Source organism: Orcinus orca, chromosome 16, assembly GCF_937001465.1.
Source record: "Orcinus orca chromosome 16, mOrcOrc1.1, whole genome shotgun sequence".
Lineage (NCBI taxonomy): Eukaryota > Metazoa > Chordata > Mammalia > Artiodactyla > Delphinidae > Orcinus > Orcinus orca.
This window is the reverse complement of record NC_064574.1, coordinates 57,873,937-57,901,525: the sequence shown is the minus strand read 5'-3', so window position 1 is coordinate 57,901,525 and position 27,589 is coordinate 57,873,937. Positions and strand designations below refer to the sequence as shown.

Sequence of the window (27,589 nt, the reverse complement as noted above, 5' to 3'; positions counted from 1 at the left end):
CTTTCAGGGGCAGTGATCCAAGTGGTCCCACTTGGCGGGTGCGGTGGGAGACGTGGGTAGAGTCGGAGATGGAGAGGAGGCTGAATGCAAAGATGGATTTAGGGACAGATACGGAGAATTAGCTCGGATTGGAGTTGTGGATAGAGTTGGAGATGGGTCAAGGGACGTGGATGGCTTCGAGGATGGGGAATGGATTCAGTGACTCCAACAGCTCTCGCTGGGGTGCTTTCTATACCTGGCTCCTAGAGCAAGGGGCTGGGTCGGTAAATCCTTCCGTCTAGAACCCTCGCACACCGCGGCCCTCACTCTTGCTCTCCACCTTGCAGGGACCGTAAGTGGCGACTATGGGCAGACTGGGTTATTGGACCCTGCTGGTGCTGCCGGCCCTTCTGGTCTGGCGCGGTCCGGCGCAGGGCGCGGCGGCGGAGAAGGGTCCCCCGGCGCTGAACATCGCAGTGCTGCTGGGTCACAGCCACGACGTGACGGAGCGTGAACTGCGAAACCTCTGGGGCCCTGAGCAGGCAGCAGGGCTGCCCCTGGACCTGAACGTCGTAGCACTGCTGATGAACCGCACGGACCCGAAGAGCCTCATCACGCACGTGTGTGACCTCATGTCAGGGGCGCGCATCCACGGCCTGGTGTTTGGGGACGATACCGACCAGGAGGCTGTGGCCCAGATGCTGGATTTTATCTCCTCGCAGACTTTCATCCCCATCCTGGGCATCCACGGGGGCTCATCTATGATCATGGCTGACAAGGTAAGGCTGGGAGGTGATGGGCTGCCAGGACTGGAGCATGTGCCAATCATATGGTGGCCACCGCAGGTCTTCGGGAGCTCCTGATCTCTGTCTTATTCTGAAAGGGGGTTGTGACCACTGACCCTGGTGAGAACCAGGTCCTGCCTCTTCAACCTGGAATTGAATGGAAATGCTTATTACCTTGCTTCTGAAAGTTGGGTACTCAGAGACACCGTGGGTGTGCCAGGAAGAACTCAGGAAATGCAAAAGTATGATGGGGTGGTGGAATGCTTGGAGATTTCCAAATAGTGCACAGAGATGAGCTCGGGAGCACGTGAAGCAATAAGGCTTATATTCCTATAATATCAGTTTTACCTGTTTGTGTTGTGGAAAATGTCTATTTTTTCCCCCTATGGTGGTAAGCAGCTAAAACTATTTTTAAAGGATCAAACATGGGAATGTTGTAGAATAAAATGCAAAGTTTTTAGGTAAAGCAGAAAAAGGCAGAGAAATGTCATGTTTCCATAGATCTCTACAATTAGGGGAAATAGGGTGGAAAGTTTGAGAAGCCCTGGGCTAAAGGCACACAGGACCGTGTCTCTCCAGGGGAGTGGCCGTGAGTGGGAGAACTGACTGCAGACCCAGAGCATGGAGGGTCTGGTGTTTTCCTACATGTTCCTTGCGAGGGACTGACAGGGGCTCCAAGGCCCTCAGATGGAGGGGTTGGCTCCCAAGGATGGGTTTTGATGAGGTAGTCGGAGGGTGTCAGAATGAAGGAAGGTGTGTCCAGATCTCTTGGCTTAGAGTGAGAGGGAGGGTCTTTCTGTGGACCACCTGGGAGTGTTTCTGTGGAGAAGAGGGGAGAGAGGTTTGAGGATTTGACTGAGATGTTTTGAGGGCCCAGTTTGAGAATTGTACAGAAGTGCAGGTGGGAAAGGTGAAGCAAGGTGAAGAATGAGAAAAAAGGGAAGGGTTGGTGTTGTGGGTGCTCTGTGCCTCTATCTAAGCCCCGGGAAAGAAATGGAGGGGATCAGGAAGAGAAGGGTGAGTGTACTTGTGTGCCGTGGTCCCCAGACCTGAGACCTTCTTGTAGCATGTTCCTTAGATAGCAGGAGACATCCTAATGGAGCAAGCAGACATTTGTCATAGCACTTTTCTTCTGACACTCTCAAAGCACTTTTACATTCATCAAATCAGATTCTGCTTCTGCCCTAGCAATTCCCACCAGCTCCTTTGGGAACCGTATTAATTCTTTCAGGTCTCCTGGGCTGCAGCACATTCAGCCGAAGTACACGACTGATGCAGTATCTTATTAAACATTCATTTTAAATGGTTTGCAGCCTAGCAGGATTCCTATGTGTGGTTGAGTATTTTCCCAGCCATCTCTCAGTTTTGGGGGCTCCATTCTGGGATAAAAAAAATAGGGAACAGCCATGTCCTGCCACTGATATATGACCATTTCAGAACTGGCAAGGCCATTAGAGCATCCTGTAACTTTCAGATGAAGAGACTGAGGCATAGAGCAATTAAAGGCGTAGCTAAGACCACCTGGTATGTGATGGAACTAGATCTCTGGTTTTCTGGCCCTCTGGTTTCTGATGAAGTCCTGAAGAAGGAGAAGAATAGCATTGTCCAGCAGTGTTTTGGAGTGTGATTTTGGGATTTAAATATTGCCACCAATTCGTCTCCCTTCTGAAGTTTTGACGGAAGGAGCAACAGCCTCCAAAAAACAGTAGCCAAATTTGAAAGTGAAATTTCTGGATAGACTAGGGCCCAGCACAATCATTGGAGAAATATGGTAAAAAATGAATTGGAGAAGTGACTTGAGGCTTAGGCTGGGCTGGCAGGCTCTTACCTGACTTAGCCATCCAACTGTAGGCAAAGAAGTAGGAAAAGAAGTGGACTTATAGTTGAGCATCCCCTTCATATGCAGTGACCCTGTCCATGTCAGGCTCTGACTTACTAGACCAGCAGTTGCTTCTCCCTTGAAGGGAGTACTAGGAAGGGAGTTTTGAGAAGTCCAGGGAGTATGGGTGGAAGCATCTTCCCCTCCTGTAGAATGAAACTGCCTTATGGGGATTGGACAAGAGTGTGACCCCACTTAAGAGTAAAGAAGAAAAAGGGAATCAGGAAGGGACAAGAGGAAGATGAGAAAGGACATTTTCAGAGAGGTCAAGATTAGAGAGGGATTTAAGAGGGATGGAGAGGAGAGGAATGAAAGGGCCCATTGGCTCAAAAATGATGAAAGGAACTGGATATTCCTCATTATTGTTGGGGCTTTCCAAGTTGGTCTTGATGGCAGGGAATCAGGGAAGTCAGTGGGATAACATTGGGTGTATGTTGGGTCCCATGTGTGGGATGTACAGGTGATGTTGAGAGGAGTTGAGTTAAAGAGTGGTATTTTGAGAAACCTGGTTGTGTTAAAAAAAGGAAAGAGATTGTCTGAGATATGAACAGCCCTTCCTTCCATTAGTAACACATTGAGTTGGCTTGTGCCTTTGCCACCTGTTTCTTGCGGAGCTGAATGCTGAGTGCAGTTTGTTTGGCTCTGAAGGAGCATCGTGGGCATTGCCTAAAACTCCATCTTGTTTGGTTGGGTGTGCCAGTGGTGTTATGGCCACAGAATCTGAATCTCCCCAAACCGATAAGACCTCTCTGTCCCCTCTTAAGATGATGCTCATTCGGTAAAGCCCAGAACATACCTGTGTTGTTTGCACATCTAAATTGGTAACATGATAGTGTCCCTGTGGATTACAATGACAGTTAATTTGATTATCAGTTAAAGTGAGCCTCTCCCCACAGTTTTTACCTTTTCCTCAGTCTTCTTGACCCTTGAAAAAAAGAACAAAGCTTTGTAATAATAGAAAATGTGCTAAGTGGCAGATTTCTATGGTTAATTTACAACGGAGATGTTAATTTTTGCTTTTATCACTGGGTGGTCTTGAAATATAATTAATTTAGAGGCGAGAATAATGCTTAATGTAGATAAAGTTCTAATGTTATCTTGGTTTGGCCATTTTGATCCCGTTCACATGAAATACACTCTGGTTGTAGTACCAGCCCCTGGTAAATCAAGCGCAGATGCTAGACCTATACATTTCTGCTGAGTGTCCTCACCTCCTCCTCCCCTTCCCCCTTATTCCTAACTGCTTCATGGGGGAGAAGGTAAGGCTTACATTTTAGCTACATCCATCCATGTCAGTTACTGTGTGGGTTTTGCTTTATATATTATTTCTATACATACCTCATCTCCTCTACTGGAGTGTAAGTTCCTTGAGGACAGATTTTTAAAAAAGTGAATATGTATATTTGAAATAATGATATTCCTCCAACACAGACAGCTTATAAAAATAATTCTTTTCATTATAGAGCACTTAGAAAGTATATTAAAGCTTAAAGAAGAAAATAAAAATCTCCCTTTAAATCTTATCACCACGGGTAACCACTGTGGACACTTGGGTCTGTTTCCTTTTAAGCTCTATGTATTTAGTTTTTTTTTTTTTTTTTTGCGGTACGCGGGCCTCTCACTGTTGTGGCCTCTCCCGTTGCAGAGAACAGGCTCCGGACGCGCAGGCTCAGCGGCCATGGCTCACGGGCCCAGCCGCTCCGCGGCATGTGGGATCCTCCCGGACCGGGGCACGAACCCGTGTCCCCTGCATCGGCAGGCGGACTCTCAACCACTGCGCCACCAGGGAAGCCCCATGGTGTTTTTTTTTTTTTTTTTTTTTTTTTTTTTGCGGTACGTGGGCCTCTCACTGCTGTGGCTCTCCCGTTGTGCAGCACAGGCTCCGGATGCGCAGGCTCAGCGGCCATGGCTCACGGGCCCAGCCGCTCCGCGGCACGTGGGATCTTCCCGGACCGGGGTACGAACCCGCGTCCCCTGCAACGGCAGGTGGACTCTCAACCACTGCGCCACCAGGGAAGCCCTATGTATTTAGTTTTAAATTCAGGATTGTATTGTATGTACATATTGTTTTGTTTATTGTACATTGAATCCTTTGGGCTTTCTTAGAAGATCCAGATTTTTCTTGAATTCTGGAAGAATCTCAGCCATTATCTGTTGGATGTTTCCTCTCTAACATTCTTTCTTTTCTCTGTCTGTGTAGTTTCTCAGTCAATTCTCCATGTATCTTAAACATTTTTTTAAGGTCTCTCTCTGTGATATGTTTGTGCTATGTTTCCTCAATTCTATATTCCAGTTAGCCAGCTCTTTTCATTTGTGTCTGGTTTATTATTTTGCCTATCTGTGGAGTTTTAAATTTCAACAATGGTTCGCTTTATTTCTAAGATACATAATGGTCCCTTTTCATACCTTCCTGCTTTTGATTAGTTTTGTTTTATGAAAAACTCTTTTCACTTTGTGTTGTAAATCCCTTCTCTGTGCCTTTGAGGATTTAAAAAATACTTATTATGAAGTCCTTCTCTGATTGCTCTAGCATCTTCTCTTCTTCCGGTGTGAAGTCTTCCATTTTGTAGAGTCTGATCATTGGATATCCTCATATGTTCTCTAATTTTTGTTTGTGAACTTATTTTCAAGGCAGTTTTATGGCTTCTTCTGCCCTATATCTGTAAGCGTGTGTGCTTGTAAACCAGAGCTCCTGTCAACAGCTCAGCTCAGAGCTCTCTTTCTGCTCTATATACTCTGTGATGCAGGCTTAGGTCCTCGTCTCACGTAGGTGATTTTATTTTGGCCCCGTGCATACAGGGGCATCCTTGTGGCTGTGACTTGTGGATGCTGCAGACGTTCCATCCTTATTCACAGCTAGCAGCATGGTTCTCTGTCCAGTTCTGCCCCTTCTCCCCTGGGTGGATGTTGGGACCTCTGCTCCCATGGCTCATATCAGACCCATTCCCCCACAGACTTTGATTCCTCCTGAAATTGTAGAGCCTCATCTTCTGATTCATTTATTTTTAGGGAGTCCCCTCCATTTTCGATCTGTGATTCCTTTATTTTCAAGCAGCACTATATAAATTGTGAAATATCTAAAGATTTATCTATAAATTCTATGCCTTAGGAGCGGAAGAGGGGGGTTACTGAATGTGTTCACTCTGATTTTGACCCAGTTATACTTCACAACCTGCTTTTATTTTTTTTCAAACTTGATTATATATTCTTGGAATTTTCCCTTATCATTAAATAAACTTCTAAAACATGATTTTAAATGGCTGCAGAATGTTCTGTTTATACCACAGTTATTTGAACTGTTCTGTTTTTTTCTACCTTTAGTAAGGTTGATTTATGGTCCACGTGTATGTTCTTTTTGGCACCTTGCACTGATCTTGCTTTTTGCATTTGTTTCTTGGTAAATATTTGGTGGTTGAATGAGTCAAGTCATTGGTTTCGATGCCAGTTTACTGCAGTTTCTGGAAGAACTTTTACCATGCTGTGGGTTAGGGCTTTCCATGCAGTGTTTGTTCCCAAATGCTGACTGATTTCATAGGTGTGTGCCAAGTCTCCTCTTCTCTCTAGTGGGCAGATAATCACTAGCCATCCTGGGGATTAACAGAAATTGGGGGCTTCCATATGAAAGGCCTGTGTAGCATTGCTGGGTAACAGCTCATCTGCAGGAGGTCGGTGCTCTTGTAACCTGGCAGCTCTGAGTTTGGATGTGAGTGACGGGCCTTCCCATTAAACACAGAAAGATCATGGAAAGGGGAGACCTGCACATCAGAATGTTGGTGGAGCCCGCTCAGCTCCTGCTCTAAAGGCATCGGGTAGTTCCTGGGAGAGTGGGGAGGCGTGTCAGATGCAGTCATCCACTCCTCCTCACAGAAGGCATTGGAGAGCAACAGGCATCACCCCGAGAGGCATGATTACCTTCCACATGATTACCTTCCCACGTGATTACCTTCGGGGGTCACTGGCAATCACTTGGACCCTTGATAGATGTGGTCTGGTGGGGTTGGAGGGTTCATCTTCTCTTTGGTAGCCTCAGATGGAAAGTGCTTCTCTAGGTAGAGCGAGGGGGAGAAAGAGAGAGAAAATGAGAGAGAGAGGGTCTCAGGTTTGTAATAGGGTGTTGGTGGCTTCTGATAAGGCCATCATGAAAAGGAACAGTTATAATGTTGTTAACTAATGTGTTTGGTTTGTTCTGCACTCCCCCTTAATTATTTAAATTTGAATTAGTTGCCAGCATTTTAAAGTTAGGTGATATCACATTTTAAAAAAAATCCAAATTTCATGCCTCTTTGGAAAAATCAGAAGGCCTGGTAACATTGGGCTTACTTCTCCCCACGGTGATAGTTTGCTGGAGATGAATAGCGTCCCTCCCTCCTTAGATGGGGCTGGCGCTCATCCTTTCTTCAGGCTCCAACTTGCCCACTTCACTCATTTATGTTACGGACTTGGTCCTGAAGGCACTGGGGTTTGAGACCCCTGATGTTGGTGAAGAAAGTAGGTGGTCTTTGTTAAGAGGGCCTTTCCCGATCATTCTTCTTCTCTCCCAGGACTGCTCCTTGGGAGGTGGCAAATTTGGGGTGTGCACACGGCCGTGCCGCTACTTTCATGGCCACCATCACTGACCTACTGTAGCATTTTGTCCTTTTCGGCCACAGGCCTTAAATCCTTCTCAACACGGTCCTCTAGGAAGCCACTATCAACCAACTCAAGTCAGAAGACCCCAGAATACCTTGGACAACAAATCTGACGACCTAAATTCCATTTCGAAACAGCAGTGTGACCTTGAGAAAGGCTCTTCAGCTTTCTCTACCTCAACTTCTCCTTCTGTGAAATGAGAGTTTAGGGAGATATTATCTCTAAGCCTCTTTCTAGCTCTGAAAATTTTATCACCTTCAAGAAAAGACTGGGAAGAAACACACCAAAATGTGAGCCGTAGTTATCTTTGAGGGGTAGATTCATGGCTGTTTTCATCTTTTAAAAAATGGCATTATAGCACGGTTAATATTATAAGTTGGACCTTGAGTTAGAATGTCTGGGTTTAAATTCAGGTGCCGGGTGCTCATGGGGAAGTTCCTTAATGTCTCTGAGCCTCAGTGTCTTCATCTTTAAAATGGGGACAATAATAGTACTTGCTTCTTAGAGTTGTGAGATTTAAATGAGATACTGGATATAGAATATGTAGCTTAGTGCTTGACTCATAATAAATACTTACTATAGGAATGCTACTGTTACTGTGTGGTTTTTGTTTTTCTCCAAAGTACATGTACTTTTTAATAACCAGAAGGGTTATTATAATAAAATGATAATATTATCATATTATCATATACTATATATTATAATAATATTATAACAGCCTGAAGGGTGATGTGGTGATGTGAGGGTATTCCCTGCAAGAAACTGGGAATGACTCTCATAGAGCTCTTAGAAGTGGAGAGTCCAACATGAAATGATTCATATTTTCTTAACTGGGACAACCAGAAGCTTTTTTTGAGTTCTTAAGACTTGCTTGAGCTTTATCCTGGCAAACGGAAGACTAAGTGTGGCCAGTGTGAAAGTGACTGTGAGAGGAGACCGTCTCAGTGACCTTTACTGTAAGTAACTACACCAATTGGAACACATGTTTGCACTGGGCTTAGGGCTTTAGGGTGTGGACATATATAGTTTCTCATTTTCTTTCTGCCAAGGATTAAGTGGCTCTGAGATAGCCTGAGGACCCTGGCAGCCCCAAAGATATTTGATTAAAGAAGCCTTGTGATCTTATTCTTTTGCTCTTATTTTGTTATCCTTTCAAGGTAATCATTGCAAATCCAGTTGGTTTAGGGAAGGGGCTTAGATTCAAGAGGGCAATAGATTTTGATGTAAATAATCTGATTGCCTTAATTGAAATGATTAAGATGTTGGATGATGGAATTAAAATTCAAAACTGTCTTTCCAGAACGAAATCGTGAACCCATACTACAGACTGCACTGAAGGGTTTAAGAAGGATGTACATTCTTACAGGAAGGGGGAGATGTGACTTTCCAACTCACTTGAGATTGATTTTTGTAAGGGTCATGAACCGGTGGACTGCCTGCTGAATGTGGCTCATAGATGCATTAGTATTTTATTTCACCAGCATAGTACTTTAAAATGCTTGAATTTTAATGTCTTTGGGAGAGGTATGCATTTTCAAGTTCCCTACAGCCCTCCTTGCTCCCTGTTATCTCACATCTAGCCAGATTCACATATTTATGTTAACTGCACCGTCTCTGCAAGCATTTGAAACTGTGATCCTCAATTACAGGGTTTTTGTTTAGTTGCTCATTTGTTTTGCATTGACCAGATGCTCAGGAGATCCCAAGGAGTGATAGGGCTCTTAAAAAAGTAAAGGCCACATCTCCAGAAATATAATGTTCAAATCCAAAGAGGTAATATTTCCATTATACCTTTTCTGTTGTTAGGAGTACCTTCTGTTCCAAGTCGCAGAATATTTGACCAATGCTGGCTTAAACTATTAAGACATTTAGTTTTATTGTTTAACAAGGAGCCCCAGGTCTAGTTTAGTATCGCAATAACCCATCAAGGGCTCTGGTCCTTTCCATTCTTCTACTTTGCGTTGCTCAGCTGCTGGTTCATCTTGGTCACAAGATGGCTGCTTCTGTTCCAGCCATCACATCTTCACATACCAGCATTCATAAAAGGAAGAAAAGAGAGAGAAAAGAAGCTTTCTTCTAGGCCCTCTATCCTTTCAGCAGAGCAGACTTCCTCTTATATTTCATTGGCCAGAACTGGGTCATGTGCCACCCCTTGAACATCACTGATAGAGATTAATAATAAAGATTCTTCTCTAAGAATGGATAATTGTCACTGGAGCAAAATTTGCTTCTGTTAGCAGAGGTGTAGGAGCAGTGGCTAACCTGGTACACCAGATGCTGTCTCCAGCAACACTAACACCATTATCTGTAGACTTGACTTAGTTCTTGGGGGTAATATTTGATGATGAATGTTGAAAAACTTCAGTGTGCCCAGAGGAAGAGCCTCCAGGTTTTGTAGTATCTAAATAACATATGATAAGAGTCTCAGAAGAAATATTTAGGAAAGTTCAGCCTGGAGAAGAGAAATCTCAGAGAGGACGTGAGAGATGTGCTCAAATACCCCATGGGCTGTTACAAGGGGTATTACAACCCCTTTACAAATTAAGAAGGTTAAGTCTTAATGTTTTTGAATTTTTTTGTTCTGGGGAAAGAACTGATTCCAGAGGATGAAATTATAAGGTTGTTATGAAGAATAAGCTTTGGCAATTAGGTCTCTAATAGAAGACTGTGATGTTTCATAGAATAATGTATCTGTTGGACCTGACTGAGCCGAGAATGACTGCTAGGAGCAGGATAGAGAGTCAGACTCACGTTGGCGAGATTGGATTGGGCCACCTCTTAAAAACCCCAAATCCTGGTACTTCAGGGCCTTGGATTTGGCTGAAAACCAACATCTTCACTTTCTGTAAGTGTGAGTAATTCAGTATAAATGTGCCCGGCATGGGGGAGGAATTTATGATCCCTGCATCATCACCTCAAATCCCCAAAGGACTTTACATCATCCTGAAGGGTAGACCATATTTGAAAAGCAGAAAACCTATGTATATATCAACACACACACATATATAAATATAAACATAAGTAGGTCAGCCGGCGTCGTATTTACTAGTGGAAATGTGTTTGGCTAAGAAGCACATCTCAGAAGACGATGTTTAGAATAATTGCCAATGATCTTGAAAAGGGAAGTTTTCGCAGTTGCATTCAGTTAGTCATAATTATTTATTAAAGTATATTCATGTTTTTGCACCTGTTACTGTGGTAATACTTTTGTACCCTAAAGAGATAGCCAGACCTCTCTCTGATTTTTCAGTTGGGTAATTATCCTTTGTCTGTTGTACTCCCCTGTGTTTTGAACATTTGCTTATGGCTGAAATTGCTCTGGGTACTATTCCATTGTTTATCCGCTTTTTCTGTTTTCCCCTCACATCTTCCAAGGAAGAAACACAACCCCAAATTCTTTCCAAACGCTTTGCCTTTCTGTTCAAATTTTACAACTTTCCATGAGATGGAAATGGATATGTTTTCTTTCTAATTATTCATTTATTAGAAACAGGTACTCACGTGAAGAGTAAAAAAAAATTCCAAATAATACAATGCATCATTCAGAGAAGAATATTTGCTTAATGAATGCACGGCAGATCCTCAGTTGCCCTATTCTCTCCATGGAGGTGACCATGTTACCAATTCAAAGAGGAAAAATGTTAATTGGAATGGTAGTTTGTTTCCCTTTGTACTTTTTTGCTGAAGTTGGTATGGTACAAGGATCCTTTCCTCTTTTAAATCTCACTGACTTGAAAGAGGTTAGTCACTTTAAATTGGTCCCCAACTGTGCCTATTTTTCCCAAGCAAAATAAAAACTCACGCTCAAAGCTAGGCCTGCCTACTCACCCAAGGAATTTAAGATAATATGGAGTGATTTTGGTGGTGGTGGGGGTGTCACGATCACTTTATAGGCTAATGAGAGTTATGGACCCTCCTCAGAGGAATGCATATTCAAGAGCATGCGTTCAATATTATGTGCAATTTCAGGGGCACACAGACCCTCAGAAACGCATTCATAAGCTCCTTGGAATTGATTTACTTACTGGTTTATGAACACGTTCATGCTTCAAACATTTTTTGAGCCTGTTAACCTGGGCCCGAATGTTCTGTAGATAATATCTGTGATCACGTTATTTGCTTCGATGTATTAATAACTCAGAATCTAGTTGGAGGAGACTTGCAGTTAAATCCCAGAGTGATGCACTGATGATTGGGACAGTTCGGCAGCTGTGAGAATATATAGAAGAGAACCTCGTTCAGAGGTCTGAGGGTGGGGGGTTTGTCAGGGAAGATGCCCTAGAGGGTGATCTAGAGTCAAAGTCAACAACTGTTGATCCAGGAGAGGCCGTGACCCACGTGCCTGCCCTGCAGGTCATCATCCAGCGTGGCAGAGGATGAGCCATTGAGTGGAGGAGGCCGCTTCCCTCCTCTTAACGTGTCTTTCAAGGCTGCCAGGCTCCAGTGATGCTTTGACAACTCCTGAATTCTCTTCTGGACCGCAGTTCTCACAATCAAAACATTGAGCTTTTTGCCGATTTCTATTCTGTTGTCACAAACAGCGGAATGTCTCCTGCTTTATCTTGTCTCTTCCACATTAGGAAATTCTGGCCAGGAAGAGTGAGTGGCATTTGAAATCCATATTGTTTTGTATGTCTATAGTCTTAGGGCTGAAGGAAAAAAGACCCCTTATTTTCCAAGTGAATTGTTGTAAAGCTATTTGTGGGGCTGAGGAAATGTAGTGTTGGTTGATGAGTGAACAGAGCCAGAACTCTGGGAAGTCGGTGTGAGCTGTAGAAAATGATATGATTGGTGTGGCTCTAGTGCCAGCCGATGGGCATGGCTTCCACCAACAGGGTTTTGAAAATGGCAGACTTTGGTGAAGACCCAAGCTTTAAGGTCAAATTGCACTTTAGTTAATTGCTGTTGGTTTTCGCCTTGGGTAGTTGGTACTCATTTTTTTTTTCTCCTTACTCTTCTTCTTTTTTTCTTTTTCTAAATTGAAGCATAATTGACATAACATTATGTTAGTTTCAGGTGAACAATGTAATGATTTGATATTTGTATGTATTGCAAAATGAGCACCACAATAAGTCCAGTTAACATTCGTCCCCACACATGGTTACAAACTGTTTTTCTTTTTTTCTTGTAAAGCTGTTTGCCCGAGGTGTTGTTTTTAATAGCAAAAAATATGAAGAAATCTAAATTATCAAATAAATCACGATGTGTCCATAGAATAGAAAATGTAGCAGATAAAAATGCTTACAAATAATTTGTTATGCTAATTACATACTAATTACATGATACAATGTTAAGTAAATTAAAAGCTATGTATGAAGTTATATAATCAATATGTATATTTTATATGTGTGTTTGTATATAAAATATAGAAAAAAAGACCAGAAGGGTATATATGAAAGTATTAATAGTAGCTGTTTGTGGATGATGAGGATGTGGATGTGATGATCAAAGGTGAATTTTATTTTCTTTATACTTCTCTGAATCTCACAAATCCTATAACATGTGCATTTATTAGATTACTTTTATATTAGCTGTGGTTATTTTTTTAAACAGTCCTTTACTGTTAATTGGTTTCCAGAAAGATTGGACCACTGACATTTCCAGTAGCTATGGTAAAGTATCTCTGTCACCTAACTCTGGCCAGCACTTGAAACAAAAATTTTTCTAGTTGGCTCTGTGAAAATGTTATCTCATTGTTTTAATTTGCATGTCTTTTATGACACCTTCTGTGAAATATATTTAATTTAGTCATGTAACATTTTTATACTCCCTAGGTGCTGCACATCTTAACCTCTTTGATGTTTCTCATTGTGTAAATGGAAAACCTCAGAAAATGATGGATTCCAATATAAAGTACAGTGAAATAATTTGAATTTCTAAAAAATAATAAATATTTTGAAGCCTGGCAGGGAGTTCTATGATTATTCATTCTTAGTCACCAGGCATTGCTCAACCGGTGTGTCTGTATCAATGTTGTTTCAAGAATTGCTTTAAAATGTAAAATTTCCCAGCAGAAAATCATTTTGTGGGACTTGACTGTTAAGATTTGCCAGGAGGTGAGGTACAGAACTATGTCCTAGTTGGCTGGAGATGTGCTCATGTCACAGGCTTTGTGGTGCACGGTGGGGATGTGAAGCCACGGTTTGTTCTTTCCTCTAGAAAAGTGAAGGCAGAGTAAGGATGTGACAGTAAGTGCCCTGCAATCTGAAAGGGATATTGCATGAGTGGCAGGGAATAGATGTTCTCTGTTTCCATGGCAGGGGTGGGTGCAGTGAAATGAATTTTAAATGAAAGTACGAGGGATTTAGGGTTGATATTATTAACAGGTGTGGAGGATCTTCAACGTACTTAACCACTAGTACAGCATGATCATTCTTGTGAACTGAATGTTTGCATCCCTCCAAAATTCCTATGTTGAAACCTAGCCCCCAGTGTATTAGGAGGTGTGGCCTTTGGGAGGTGATTAGGTCATAAGGGTGGAGCCCTCATGAATGGGATCAGCACCCTTATAAAAGACACCCCAGAGAAGCTCCCCAGAGAGCTTCTGCCATGTGAGGACACAATGAGAAGAGTTATGTCTGTGAATCAGGAAGCAGGTCCTCACTAGACTCTGAATCTGCTGGTGCCTTGATCTTGGACTTCCAGCCTCCAGAACTGTGAGAAAGAAATATCTGTTTAGAAGCCACCCAGTCTCTGGTATTTTGTTATAGCAGCCTAAATGGATTAGGACAGTCAGTGACGAATCACAGCAGACTCCTCCTTCATAATATCCTGGAGCTCTTGTTGTGCCAGGCATTAGTCCTCTAGTGACTGATTATGAGAAGGTTGGGGGGGGCGGTTCCTGAGGGAGGGGCTGAGAAGCAGAGGGACTTGAAGGCCCTGAAGGCTGTGGCAGTCAGAACCCAGGCATTTCAGTATGTTAATAACCATCTCGGTTGTACCCGTGTGTATCAGCTTGATATCACACTAGAGTAGTAGTGAGATCTCTTATGTCTTTTATGCCAAAGTGTGTGCAGTGGTTTTCCAGGACAGGAAAGAGGATGGCTGTCTCCTTTGCCATATGTCAAGCCATGCCCCGAAATGGGGAGGTGGGGCTGAAAACATTTCGAAGTTCCCTTTCTTGAAATATGGATAGAAATGTGCTTTCTTCTACTTCTACCTCTGAGCCCAGTGCTCTTCCCTTCTCTTCTGTGAGTTAATTGTCCACCTGTACTCCACAAGCATGCCTCCCTCCCATGGTAAGAGGCAGGCATGGGAGCTGAAGCCAGCTTTGCGTCCGGCGCCCACCTCCCACCCCCTTGCTCCATGTCTTCCAGGGCAAGACCTTCCCAAGCAACTCCTGTTTTCATTGGCATTAAATGAAAGGATCTGTTTCAGTCTCTGGTTTTGGGGTGTGATGTGGTTGCTTGCAGAAACACAAAAATAAACTTGTAAACTACTGGAAATAATCCAAGCATAAATGAGCTTTGTTAAAGATCAACTTTCAAAAGATGGCCATGGATGTGCCTTAGTGGGATCGTGTACTTGATTCGTGTAGAGTCTGTGGCGTTCCTCCCTCCTCTAGAATGGGAAATTCTCCTTCCCCATCCTGGTGCATAGAGGTTTTCAAATCCTAATGTTTTCCAGGGAAATGAGGCATGTCTCTGGCTTCATCTGAGGGTAGGAGGAACTTGGGATATTTTGGAGTTTATTTTGTGAGAGTGGGCTCAGTTCTGTCCCCCTAAAAACTATATGTTGAAGTCCTAACCCCTGGTACCTCAGAATGTGACTGTATTTGGAGATGGGGTGCTTAAAGAGGTAAGTAAGGTACAACGAGGTCATATTTAGGTTAAAATGGGTTCTAATATAATGTGACTCGTGTTGTTATAAGAAGAAGAGATTAGGACACAGACATGCACAGAGGAAAGACCGTATAAAGACACAGGGATAAGACGGCCATCTGCAAGGCAAGGAGAGAGGCCTCAGAAGAAACCAACCCTGCTGACACTTTGATCTCAGACTTGTAGCCTCCAGAACTGTGAGAAGATAAATTTCTCTTGTTTAAGCCACCTAGTCTATGGCACTTTGTTATGGCAGGCCTAGCAAACCAATACAGAGAGGTTGGGTGGTACTTCAAGCTTAATTCCAAGCCTCCTTAGTGCTCTAATTCTACTCCTGTACTGGGAGGGAGTTAAGATGCTCCAGCTCAGAGCCCAGACCCCCATCTTCTCTAAGACTGACTTTGTTCTTCTCATTGTAAGGTTTCTGTCCTGGCAGCGGGGCTCCTACATTGAGGAACTAAGTCCTTGTCTTGGGATCCTTCCTAGAACACTTCTAGGACGTCAGTGCTTCCTAAATAGTTTTACTCCAATAGCCTTAGGGAGTATGGCACACAGAACAGCGGTCCCCCAAAGATGTCCTAATCTCTGGAAACTGTGAATACATTACCTTTTATGGCAAAAGGCACTTTGCAAATATGATTAAGTTAAGGATCCTCAAGTGGGGATATTCTTCTGGATTATCTGGTGGGTCCAGTGTAATTACAAGGATTCTTATACGGGGGAGACTTGGGTGAGAGTCAGATGAGATAGGATGACAGAAGCAGAGACTGGAGTGATTTCCTTTGAAGGCGGAGGCAGGGGCCATGAACCAAGGAATGCAGGCAGCCTTAAGCAGCTGGGAAAGGCCAGGGGACAGATCCTCCTCTAGAGCCTCTAGAAGGAACACAGTCCTACTGACACCTTGATTTTATTTTTATGTTTTTTTCCTTTTTTTTTAAACATCTTTATTGGAGTATAATTGCTTTACAATGGTGTGTTAGTTTCTGCTGTATAACAAAGTAAATCAGCTATACATATACGTATATCCCCATATCTCCTCCCTTTTGTGTCTCTCTCCCACCCTCCCTATCCCACCCCTCTAGGTAGTCACAAAGCACCGAGCTGATCTCCCTGTGCTATGCGGCTGCTTCCCACTAGCTATCTGTTTTACATTTGGTAGTGTGTATATGTCCATGCCACTCCCTCACTTCATCCCAGCTTACCCTTCCCCCTCCCCATGTCCTCAGGTCCATTCTCTACATCTGCGTCTCTATTCCTGTCCTGCCCCTAGGTTCTTCAGAACCATTTTTTTTTTTTTTAGATTCCATATATACGTGTTAGCATATGGTATTTGTTTTTCTCTTTCTGACTTACTTCACTCTGTATGACAGACTCTAGGTGCATCCACCTCACTACAAATAACTCAATTTCGTTTCTTTTTATGGCTGAGTAATATTCCATCGTATATATGTGCCACATCTTCTTTATCCATTCATCTCTCGATGGACACTTAGGTTGCTTCCATGTCCTGGCTGTTGTAAATAGAGCTGCAATGAACATTGTGGTACGTGACTCTTTTTGAATTATGGTTTTCTCAGGGTATATGCCCAGTAGTGGGATTGCTGGGTCATATGGTAGTTCTATTTTTAGTTTTCTAAGGAACCTCCATACCATTCTCCATAGTGGCTATATCAGTTTACATTCCCACCAACAGTGCAAGAGGGTTCCCTTTCCTCCACACCCTCTCCAGCATTTATTATTTGTAGATTTTTTGATGATGGCCATTCTGACTGACACCTTGATTTTAGTCCAGTGAGACCCATTTCAGGCTTTGGACCTCTAGAGCTGTAAGAGAACAAATTTGTGTTGCTTCAAGCCACTAAGTTTGTGGTAATTTTTTCCAGCAGCCTTAGGAAACCAATACAGGGGGAAAGTCTGGTAAACATACCCTGGAGGGCAGGCTGTGCCCCAAATGCCTTCTCTCTGTGCTTTATCGTAGAAATTCATGGGGATTTGCAGCCCATCTCATAATGTAACTATGATGGTATTAAAGCCAAAATAATTGTAAAGTGACTTGTCAGATAGATGTGTCAGTTTTTCCCTTCACCAAGGAGTCACGAGAAAGTGATGCTCTAGGAAGTTCTACTGTATTTATTCTCTCGGTGTGCGTACTGCTGGGCCATGCATCCCTCTGTTGGAAAATCCTGTGAGAGTATGTGCTTTGAATCCAGACAGCTCAAAACCTGGCTCCTCAGCTTACTAGCTCTGTGTCCTTGGGCAAGTCACTTAACTATCCTAAGCCTCAACTTCCTTATCTATAAAATACATGAATAGTAATACCAATCTTGCAAGGTTGTTGTAAAGATCAGTAATTACCTGTGAAAAGTGTATAGCACCTTGCTGGGCACATAAAGTAGAACCTGCTATGCTAACAGTAATATATCCTACATATTAACACTTCACATCCTCACAACAGCACGATGAAGTAGGTTTCATTATCATCCCCATTTTACAGATGAAGAAATTGAGGCCCAGAGAACTTAAGGTGTGTGTCTGAACGCACACAGGTGGTAAGTGGTAGAGCCAGGATTTGAACCCAGTTCTAGTTTGGCTCTTGGGCAGAGTTTCTCAGCCTTGGCACTACTGATGTGGTGGCTGGAATGTGTGTGTGGGGGGCTGTTCTGTGCATTGTAGGCTGTTTAGCAGCATCCCTGCCCTCTCCCACTAGATTCTGGTAGTGGAATCCTGCAGCCCCAGTTGTGACAAACCAAAATGTCTCCAGACCTGCTAAATGTTCCCTGGATGAGAACCCTGGTTCTGGGTTTTGAGGTCTGCTCACTGTGCAATACCATCTACACAGTAGGTGCTTAACAAGTGAAGTCTTCATTACACTTTGGGCCCCATGTTTCACAAAACCTTTGAAGCTCTAAGTAGACAAGTGTCAGTTGATGTTCCTGCCTCTTTATCTAGCCAGCATCCAGTGGGATCTGTTCTCCTATTTGGGGGTTGGTGTCAAGTCCCAGCAGAACTTTGTGTGCAAGGATGTTAATACTTTTCCATTGGCTTCACTGGCAGCTGAGGAGTGCTGCGGCAGACTGAGTAAGGGCACTAAGCAGATTGCAAAAGGCACAGATGCTTGTGCACATAGGCGCTTAATACTCTTTTGAGAGGGATGATTCATGTAGCTCACACATGGCCTCACGGGGAGTTGTCTGAACAATTAATGTGCCTCTGCCAGATTCTTCACGAGCAGTTTCCCCATTGCTCTTGGACCTGGATTGGAAAAAAGAGGTAAGAAATTCAGGATACTTGGGGAAGAGAAGAGAGGAAGAACGAATTAATAATGAGCTCTCTGGTAATTTGAGCATTTCTCCAAAATACACTGAGGTCAACTTTTATCTCGTAAACGAATCTATTAAGTTTTATGGTTGATTTGGGTTAGGGTAATTGGTTGAAAGAATTCATTAGGGTAGCCAAAATCTATGGTTCAGTTGCATGTAGGAAAGGTTCTGTTCCCTGACCATACCTCTGCCTCTAAGTAGTGGTATCGAAAATACAAATTGTCAGCCACACAGCCATGACCTGAGATCTAGATCATCCATGTTGTAGCATGTATCAGTACTTTATTCCCTTTTATGTCTGAATAATATTCCACTGTGTATAAATACACTTTGTTTAGCTATTCATCGATTGATGGACATTTGTGGTGTTTTCACCTTTTGACTATTATGAATAGTGCTGCTGTGAGCATTTGTGTACCATTTTATGTTGTTGAACACCTGTTTTCAATTCTTTCAACCTGTTTTATTGTTGAACACCTGTATATACCCAACAGATTGCTGGGTCACATGGTAATGCTACATTTAACTTATTGAAGATTGACCTTTTTTTTGTTTTTTACTTTTTTTCCTACAGTGCTTTTCTTTACATCTTAAAATAAATTTTAAAAGGAAATGCTATATCAATACAAAAAATAGAAACCAGTTTCCTCTGCCATAAATAGATGGCAACAGTAAACTAACAAACAAAATCTCTCTCTTACGCGCACACACACACACACAAATCTTAAAAGAAAAATAAAAAAGAGGAAACACAGAAGTGCTATTAAATATAACTAGGTGCTATTTCCTACTAAGGCTTAACATTTCAAAAGGGCATTAGAAAGTGTTAGAAAGGTGTTGAAGATCTATTAGCACCGAAATGAGACTTTCTCATCAACTAATTAGAACGACTGAAAGAGAATCAGTTTTATCCTATGTGCTTTAATGTTGTTTCGTGCCTTGTTTGTGTAAGACAAACCATCTCTGGTACCACATCTGGTCCTCTGGATCTGTCCATTCCTTAACTACCTGACTCTAGGTGACCACCTTCCTCTCTGTGTCACTGGGTCCCAATCACCTTTCACTTGGACTCTTGACTCCAGTCTTCCTGCCCATATGCTCACTATCAACCACCGCTCACACCACCAAAGGGGAGCTTTGAGCATATTAATCTCCACTCTTGAAGCTTTGGTGTGACACCACCATTATTTCCAGGGTAAAATTTAAACCCTTAGCCAGGCACCTAAGAATCAGCACAATCTGCTCCTCATCCCCTTCCCGCTCTTTCTGTCTCCCGTACTGTACTCATCAGGTGAACTCGAGAGTCTTGCTCTTCCTTCCACATTGCCCCTCGTTCTGACTCTGTCACTGAGTTCTTCCCTCCCTCCTCCACCCTCACCTGTGTTGATCTTCACCTTGGTGATGTACCTCTCAGTGTTCTTACGAAGATCAAACGTGATAAGCCTATGGAAACCCTGAAAACTCTAAAAAGAAATACAAATGCAAAACAGGTCATTGCTAGCCCTCCTTTGTCTTAGGTCCTTTGAATTTTGAATGTCAAGGTGTGTTTTCCACTTCTCAGTTTGGAAGCAATTGCCTTCCTCTGCCTCCTGTGCCCCACAGACAGAATGTCCTCCCATACGACTGAGCTTATTTCTCTCTTTATCCTTGCTGTAGCCATTTCCGTCTCCCCCCCGCCCCCACCCAGTGCCTGGTATATGTGGTTTGAAAAAGCAAAGCTGTGTCCACCGGCCCGAGAGGCTGTGTTGCCAGCGTAGACCAGGAGTGGGAAAGCTGTAGCTGCACTGGCTCCAACAAATATACTTTCTTTCCTTATTTTTCTTCTCTTATTAGTTGCGTCTTTGAATATTCTTCGTCTAATAAGAAGTGACAGTTTAATCGTTTGGGTTTTTAAAATTTATATTCTGCTACACAGCTGACCACACGTGATAAGGCAGGCAGCTCAGCCTTGTGGCGTGATCCCCTCCCTCTTGCTCTTTGCATCAGAAGATTTGGGCGGAGCCATGAAACAGTTAATTCTATGAGTGACAAGAGTGTTGAAAATTACTGTAAGGCACAGGAGCTTCCCTGAGGGGAAAGGAGACAGGTGTGTGTGTGCAGGAACAGAAAGCAGACAGTTCTCCCGGCCTCAAGGCTACACCATCCCTTTTATTGTTCAGGGTCCCTCTACCACTTACAATGGATTTTCTGCGTGATTATTCACTGTCTTCTGAAATCTTTTGAGCCTTTGGAAAGATGGTACCTTAGACACCCAACATAATAATCGTTGACGGCATCAAAGTTGCATTATTGAACAAAATGATCGACAGAGACCATAGAAGGGCTGTATTTAACTCAAGCCATTAAGCAGATGTGGAAGATGAGGCTCAGAGAGGTTCAAGGACTTGCTGAGGGCACCCTCCTTCCTGACTCCCTGTTAATGGGTCTCCTGGTCCATCAGATGGTGCTGTTGAAAGGACCAGCAAGGACATGCTTTTTCTGTGATGGGGGATCCTCAGTGCACACTTGCACACCACGTTGCCTTCAGATGAAATGTAAAACTACTGGCCATACAAACCCTCTTACCCTGACTTCTGATCTCTGGCCACCTCTGTAACCTCCAGCCTCCACTCGCTCCCCCCTTTACAATTTCCTCTAGTCCTGCATTTCCCAGAGAGAGTTCCAAGGAATATTAGTCCCAGGAGGTGTTCCCTCCAGAGAAGAGTTTGAGCCGAAACAAGTTTAGAAGATGTTGAATGTCAGGAAACCCTCGGATATTTACAACACATGTTATCCCATTCAAGGCTTTGAGAAGTCCTGCCCTATAGACCTCTTTTAAAATGTGTTTAAATTGTTTCCTAAATCAGTTCAATCACAAAACTCCCCTTTTGTTTTTTATACAATGCTTGTCCTTGTTGGCTTGATAAAATGTAATGATAATAGTGCTCCAGTTGTTTCAATACACCTGGCTTCTTGCCCGTGCTGCAGCCCTGCCTCTCTCTGGAACCCTTCAAAACTCATCTCATAAGTCATCCCTCTGGGAGAACTCGCACCCCTGCCGTCAATGGGATTAGGTGCCTTTCCTGTGCTTTTGCAGCTTCATTCTGAAGCTAAGGATATTTTTGTTGAGAATAGGAACGATTCTTACCTATTTCCGTTTGTGTGTTCGTTGAGTCATTCCATAAATATGTACTGCGCCTCCTGTGTCCTTTTGAAGGGGATCCTGGGTGAATAGAACAAGCCCTTGCCCTCAGAGAGCTTACATTCAAGAGGATGGGGACAAAATATGAACTTGTGACACATATGTAATGTTAGATTGTGGTAAGCGCTAAGATAAAAGCAGGGTAAAGAGGCTGAGAGTGACAGGAGCTGCCCTTCAGCATAGGGTTTTCAGAAAAGCTGCATCAACTAGGATGGGTTAGGTTATGCTGCATCTTAATGGCTTATGACAATGGGGGCTTATTTCTCATTCATGCAACATACCCATCCAAGGGTCAACTCGGAGCTCTGTTCCACATCCCTCCACTTGGAGACGCAGATGGACAGGGCCTGTGACACATGGAGTGTGGCTGATGTCATGGGTGGGAGAGAAGGGGTGTGATGAGTCAGGTACTAGCTTGTAGAGGCTTCAGCACACATTTGATTGGCTACAAGTAACTCAAGGGGAGAGGAAGGTGCTCTCCTGCCTTGTGCCTGGAAAGAGGGGAACCGGAGTGGCTGATGGACAGCATTAATGAATACACAGAACCTCTCTCTGATACAAGGACATGTGAGCAGACACCTTAATGAGAGAGGAAAGGAGCCATGTGGATATGGGGGAGGGGCACTTGGGGTGGAGGAAACAGCATGTGCAAAGACCCTTCAGCACTCAGCACAGGGTTTCACATCCAGTAGGTAACCAGGCGGTGTTCGTTGAATGTACATCTTGAATTCCAGGACATCGTGCATTTGTGAGTTGCCCAAGTGGCAGATTTAGGCAAGTGCACCTTTGTAGGAACAGAACATATCTAACCAGCCCAAATAAGGGTTGTTTGATATTGGAGTCTCTCAATTAAAGGACTTAGAGTCAATTTACTGAACTTATCTCTGGCTACATGATTTATTTTGACCTGTCCTTTGATTGAGGGCTTTTCCCTCAAGGATCTTATGTTCCAGCCACAAAACAAGATAGAAACAAGTAAGTCACTCTAACCATATAATGTTTATAAAATTCATATGAAGAGGAAAACAAGTGTTTACCCCTGTGTCTACCTCATGGCTTTATCATACTTGAAATGACTTTATCGCTGTCCTGATTCCCTGGTACACTCCAAGAAGGCAGGGGCAGGTCTATCTGCTTTACTGAGTATCCCCAGCACCTAGAATAGTGCCTGACAAGTGATGGATGGCCAGTACATCCAATACTTGTGGACTGGTTGACCAAGGAAAGGGAAGGCTGCGCATCTTTTAGAGTTTGGCTGTGGAGAGAGTGCTGACTTCAGCGCAATTGCCTGCCAAGAAGATGAAATGGATTTAACTAGAGGAAGAGTGAGTTTATCTGATAAAGGCAGTGGTGAACTGAACACCCAGCCAAGAAGGATGATACGGTAGAGAACAGTTTGCTGAGACCACAGGGAAATGAATCAGATCAGAGTGAGTGCTGGTGGGGAGGAAGAACAGGCTTGATGGATGAGAAAGATTTCAGTTGTGGAGCTGGGAGAAAGATTGCCACATGGGATCCATGGCGTTTAACCATAATTATGTCCATATTAAATGCTAACTTTGGCAAAAATAAGCAATTTGCCTGGGCTTATCCATCCAGAGAGAACAGCATGAATAAAGATGTAGGCGGCCAAGTACACGGTGTGTATGGGGAACCATATGTAGATGGTGTGGTTGAGGCGTCGGGTGTTTGCATTTTAACCCTAACTCTTCTTGACTTCGATGCTAATTTGGGGCAAATGGAAATGGCACCAGCCATGTTCTTGGATCTGCCAGGTGTCTTGATTTTCCGGTAACGGCTTGCTCAGTTCTGTGGTCTTCCCTGCTCAGACCACCATTGTACCAGCTTTCCTGGTGGCCACTGCCGGGGACAAGATGTCTGAGATCGGCTGGCTCAGGCACGCCGTGACTCCTTCTCAGGATGAGTGACAAGTTCAGCATCTCTGTTGGCATGATGCTAAGTCAGCAGAAGGTTCTGAGTGTGCAGGCTCAGCATTTATCTTCCTGTTGGCTTGAATGAATGTCTCACCTGCAGCTGCCTCGATAAAAGCTGCAGTCTCTGATGAGGAGGGTTGGGGGTCAGTAGAAGCTGGGCTGCCTTGATGACTTTGAGGGTTTTTGTTTGTTTGTTTTTAACAGGTTGGTATTTCCACCTGAAGAACCTGTAATGCCTTGAACTCAGAGGCTTTGGAGGAGCATGTATATTAATGTTCCTTGAATAGCTGAAATTACTGGACAAACACAAGATGGTAACGGCTGTGATAGTAATTATGATAAAGGCAGGAGGAAGCTTTTAGTTGGCTGGCTTGATTTCATTTTAAGGAAGCAAAAATGGAGGCTAGGGCTTCCCTGGTGGCGCAGTGGTTGAGAGTCCGCCTGCTGATGCAGGGGACACGGGTTCGTGCCCCGGTCTGGGAAGATCCCACATGCCGCGGAGCGGCTGGGCTCGTGAGCCATGGCCGCTCAGCCTGCGCGTCTGGAGCCTGTGCTCCGCAACGGGGGAGGCTGCAGCAGTGAGAGGCCCTCTACAGTGCAAAAAAAAAAAAAAAAAAAAAAATGGAGGCTGATGATGTTGGCCAGACATTGCTCTTGCACAAAATGCCCTGTTTTCCTGTAGGTAAGAGATGTTCTAGGAAAATAGCTCTCTGATTTTTGAATTGAGTCCCTAGGGAGTCCCAGAATTTTGGGGTAACATATGTGTACCTTGAAGGAACATTTGATTTTCATGCCCCATCATTTCCTTTTGTGTCATACTTCAGTGCCTTGGTACAAGTTGTTACCTGCATCTAGAAGGCCCCTCCCCACCCACTGGTAAAGTCAGGAACAGTTATTCACTTATAGGCACCAGACACGTTCTCTGGCCAGGAAAAGAGAGGGGAGCTCATAAGATTGAGAGGCTGAAGGGGCAGGGCCAAGGCAAGTCCTGGAGTTAGGGGAACAGAAACTACTCACAGTTCTTGGCAGGAGCATGCTGTTTGAAATTAAAAAGGCTGTCTCAGATCTTGACCAGGGGAAGCCATTTAATGGATTCACCAAGATGGTAGATGGCAACAAGGGCCTACTGTATAGCATAGGGAACTCTACTCAATACTCTGTAATAACCTATATAGGAAAAGAATCTGAAAAAGTAGATATATGAATATGTATAACTGAATCACTTTGCTGTACATATGAAACTAACGCAACATTGTAAATCAAATATATTTCAATATAAAAAATTTTAAAAAAAGATGGTGGATGGCAAGAGTAAGGATTCCCCAAAGGCATTTATGGTAGTGGTGGTTGCTATGCCACCAAAGAAATGAATATATGTACATTACATGCCTCCGCTCAATGGTCATCTCCTCTTGGGAGCTTCCTTTGACTTCTCTGTTCACTCAGCATATAACATTCAGCAAATATTTGAGCATCTACTGTGTGCCGGGCATGTTCAAGGCAATCAGTTGCAGTGATAAACAAGATTGATGATGAATTTACTTTCTCGTGGGGATGACAGATAATAAAAGAATGAATCACCATATAAGATAAATTCAGGTAGCCATCAGTGATAGGCAGGGAAGTAGAGCAGAGCAAGGTGAGAGGCTGGGGGTCGGTGAACTGGCATATTTTCGACAGACTGACCAGGGAAGGCCTCTCTGAGTTAAGTAAGGGAGCGAGTTGTGTGGAGGATGGGCAGAGGGTGACAGCAAGTGTGTGGACCCTGGGGTAGGGGTGGGCAGGCTTAGTATGTTTGGGGAACAGACCAGGGTGGCTTGAGCAGACAGATCAGATGGAAAGTGAGAGGAGACAGTTTCTGAGAGGTGGGCAGATGCAGCTCCCATAGGATTTGTGGGCTATGAAAAGAAGTTTGGATTTTATTCCGAAGTGTGATGGGAAATCATTGAAGGGGCTTAAACAAAGAAGTGATATGACCTTATTTATGTTTCAAAAAAATCACTGCAGCTGCTCTGTTGATAGAAGGAAGTGAAGAGGGGAAAAGAGGGCACCTGGGAAGCCTTGTTGCAATAATCCAGGTGGGAGACAAGCCAGGAGAGCTTCTTGGGCTAGGAAGTGTTGGTGGAGGTGGTGAGAATGATCAGGTTTGGGATATGCTTGGAAGGTAGACCACTCTTACTTGCTGACTGATTGGATATGAGGAGTGAGAGAGAAGTCAAGAATGAGAGAGAAAGAGTGACTTCTAGGGTTTTTACTTACTAAACTTTTGAATTTGGGGATAATTTTAGATTTATAGAAAAGTTGCAGAGATAATACAGGGAATTTCAGTACATTCGTCACACAGTTTGCCCGAACAGGTAGAACCCTAGAGTTCTAATGTGGTTAACAAGGTGGATGGAAGTCGCTATTTGTTGAGATGGGGAAGACGTAGTGGGGCAGAGGATGCCTCTAGCTCTGCTTTGGCCACATTATCATTTCATTTTACATCCAAGTGAAGATAGATGTCGATTAAGTTGGCTGGATAAGTGAATCTGGAACTCGGGGGAGAGCCTGGGCTGGAGATGCTGTTCCCAGCATGTGCATGGCATTTAATGTCATAGAACTTTCTACTTTTGTATATTTGATCATTTCTACAACGAAAAGTCATTATACCTATGACTGATTCACTTTGCTGTACAGCCAGAAACAAATACAACATTGTAAAGCAACTGTACTCCAATAAAAATGAGTAAAAAAATAGTCAATTAAACAAAAAGAATGATTAAATACAATAATAATTAGGTTAGGTGTCAGCATACTTTTCTGTAGGGACCAGTCAGAAAATATTTTAGGCTTTGTGGGCCATATGGTCTCTGTTTCAACAACTCAACTCTGCCATTGTAGAGAGAAAGCAGTCTAGATGATACGTAAATGAATGAGCATGACTGAGTTCTAGTGAAACTTTATTTACAAAAACTGGGCAGTGGGCTGGATCTGGCCCACAGGTTGCCAACTCCTGACACCTTTAGTGTGAGGTCAGGAGGATGAGGAAGAAGCAGCAAGGAGGCTGAGAGGGGGCCTCCAGGAGGGTAGCAGGAAAACCAGGGCAGCATGGTGCCTAGGAAGGCAAGGAAAGGAGGGACGTGCGGCGTCCAGTGTTGAGTAGGATGAGGACTGAGAATTGGCCAGCGGATCTGCCTAAGTGGAGAGACCTTCACAAAGCCCTTCAGCAGCGCAGCGGTGGCCACACCTGCCTGCAGCTGGTGAAGTAGAGGATGGTAAATGAAGAAGTGGAGGTGGCCATTATAGATGACTCGTGGATCATTTTTGCTATAAAAGGGAACAAAGAAATGGAGAATTATCTAGAGGGGTTATGGGGGTCAAATAAGGATTTTCATTTCTGCTTTTAAGGCAGGAGCTGTGTTTATATTTCGGAGTTGATCTCTTCCTTTTGCTGCAGTTGTACCTGCACACACTTCTATAATTACATCTTTCATACGGTCATTTGTTTAAAATCTGTTTCTTCTAGGAGAACAGGGTTTCTCAAGCTTGGTGCTTTTATATTTGGGGCTGGATAATTCTTCGCTGTGGAAGGCCATCCTGTGTACTGTAGAATGTTTAGAAGCATCCTTGGCCTCTACCCACTAGATGCCAACAGCACCCCTTCCCCTGGTTGTGATAACCACACAGGTCTCTAGACATGGCCATGTATCTTCTGGTAATATTATTGCTCCTAGATGACCACTGATTTACAATGTGAGCTCCTAGAGGGCAGGGACTAAATGGACTCTTCTCAGTCTCTCTGGTTCCTAATACTGTGTCTGGTGCATATTAAGGGCTTAATAAGTATTCTGTTGAGTGAGGGGTGTTTGATTATCTAATGACAAAGCCGCATCATACCTGGGTGACCCAATGGGGAGGGAAGGGAGGTGTCTAGGGAAGACTTCAACATGCCTCATCTTTGTTGAGGGTCTAGGATTTGCAGTTGCACTTGAGAGCGGCGTGTGGTTGTCATCATGAGTACGACCACATACAGCTGTCATTTCTCATGCAGTTTCTGGTGTCGAGGTCTCTCACCTCTTG

The 27,589-nt window shown here is 43.6% G+C and overlaps 1 protein-coding gene across 1 annotated transcript in view; it reads left to right on the top strand.

Annotated features, from left to right (window-relative positions):
• Window positions 1-326: 326 nt before the first annotated feature.
• Window positions 327-27,589, top strand: part of GRIN2A (glutamate ionotropic receptor NMDA type subunit 2A) — a 374,217-nt gene continuing 346,954 nt past the window's right edge. The window contains exon 1 of the mRNA XM_049699105.1: window positions 327-758. Within this exon, the coding sequence (XP_049555062.1) occupies window positions 345-758 (414 nt within the window). The 5' untranslated portion in view covers window positions 327-344. The remainder of the gene's footprint in view (window positions 759-27,589) is intronic.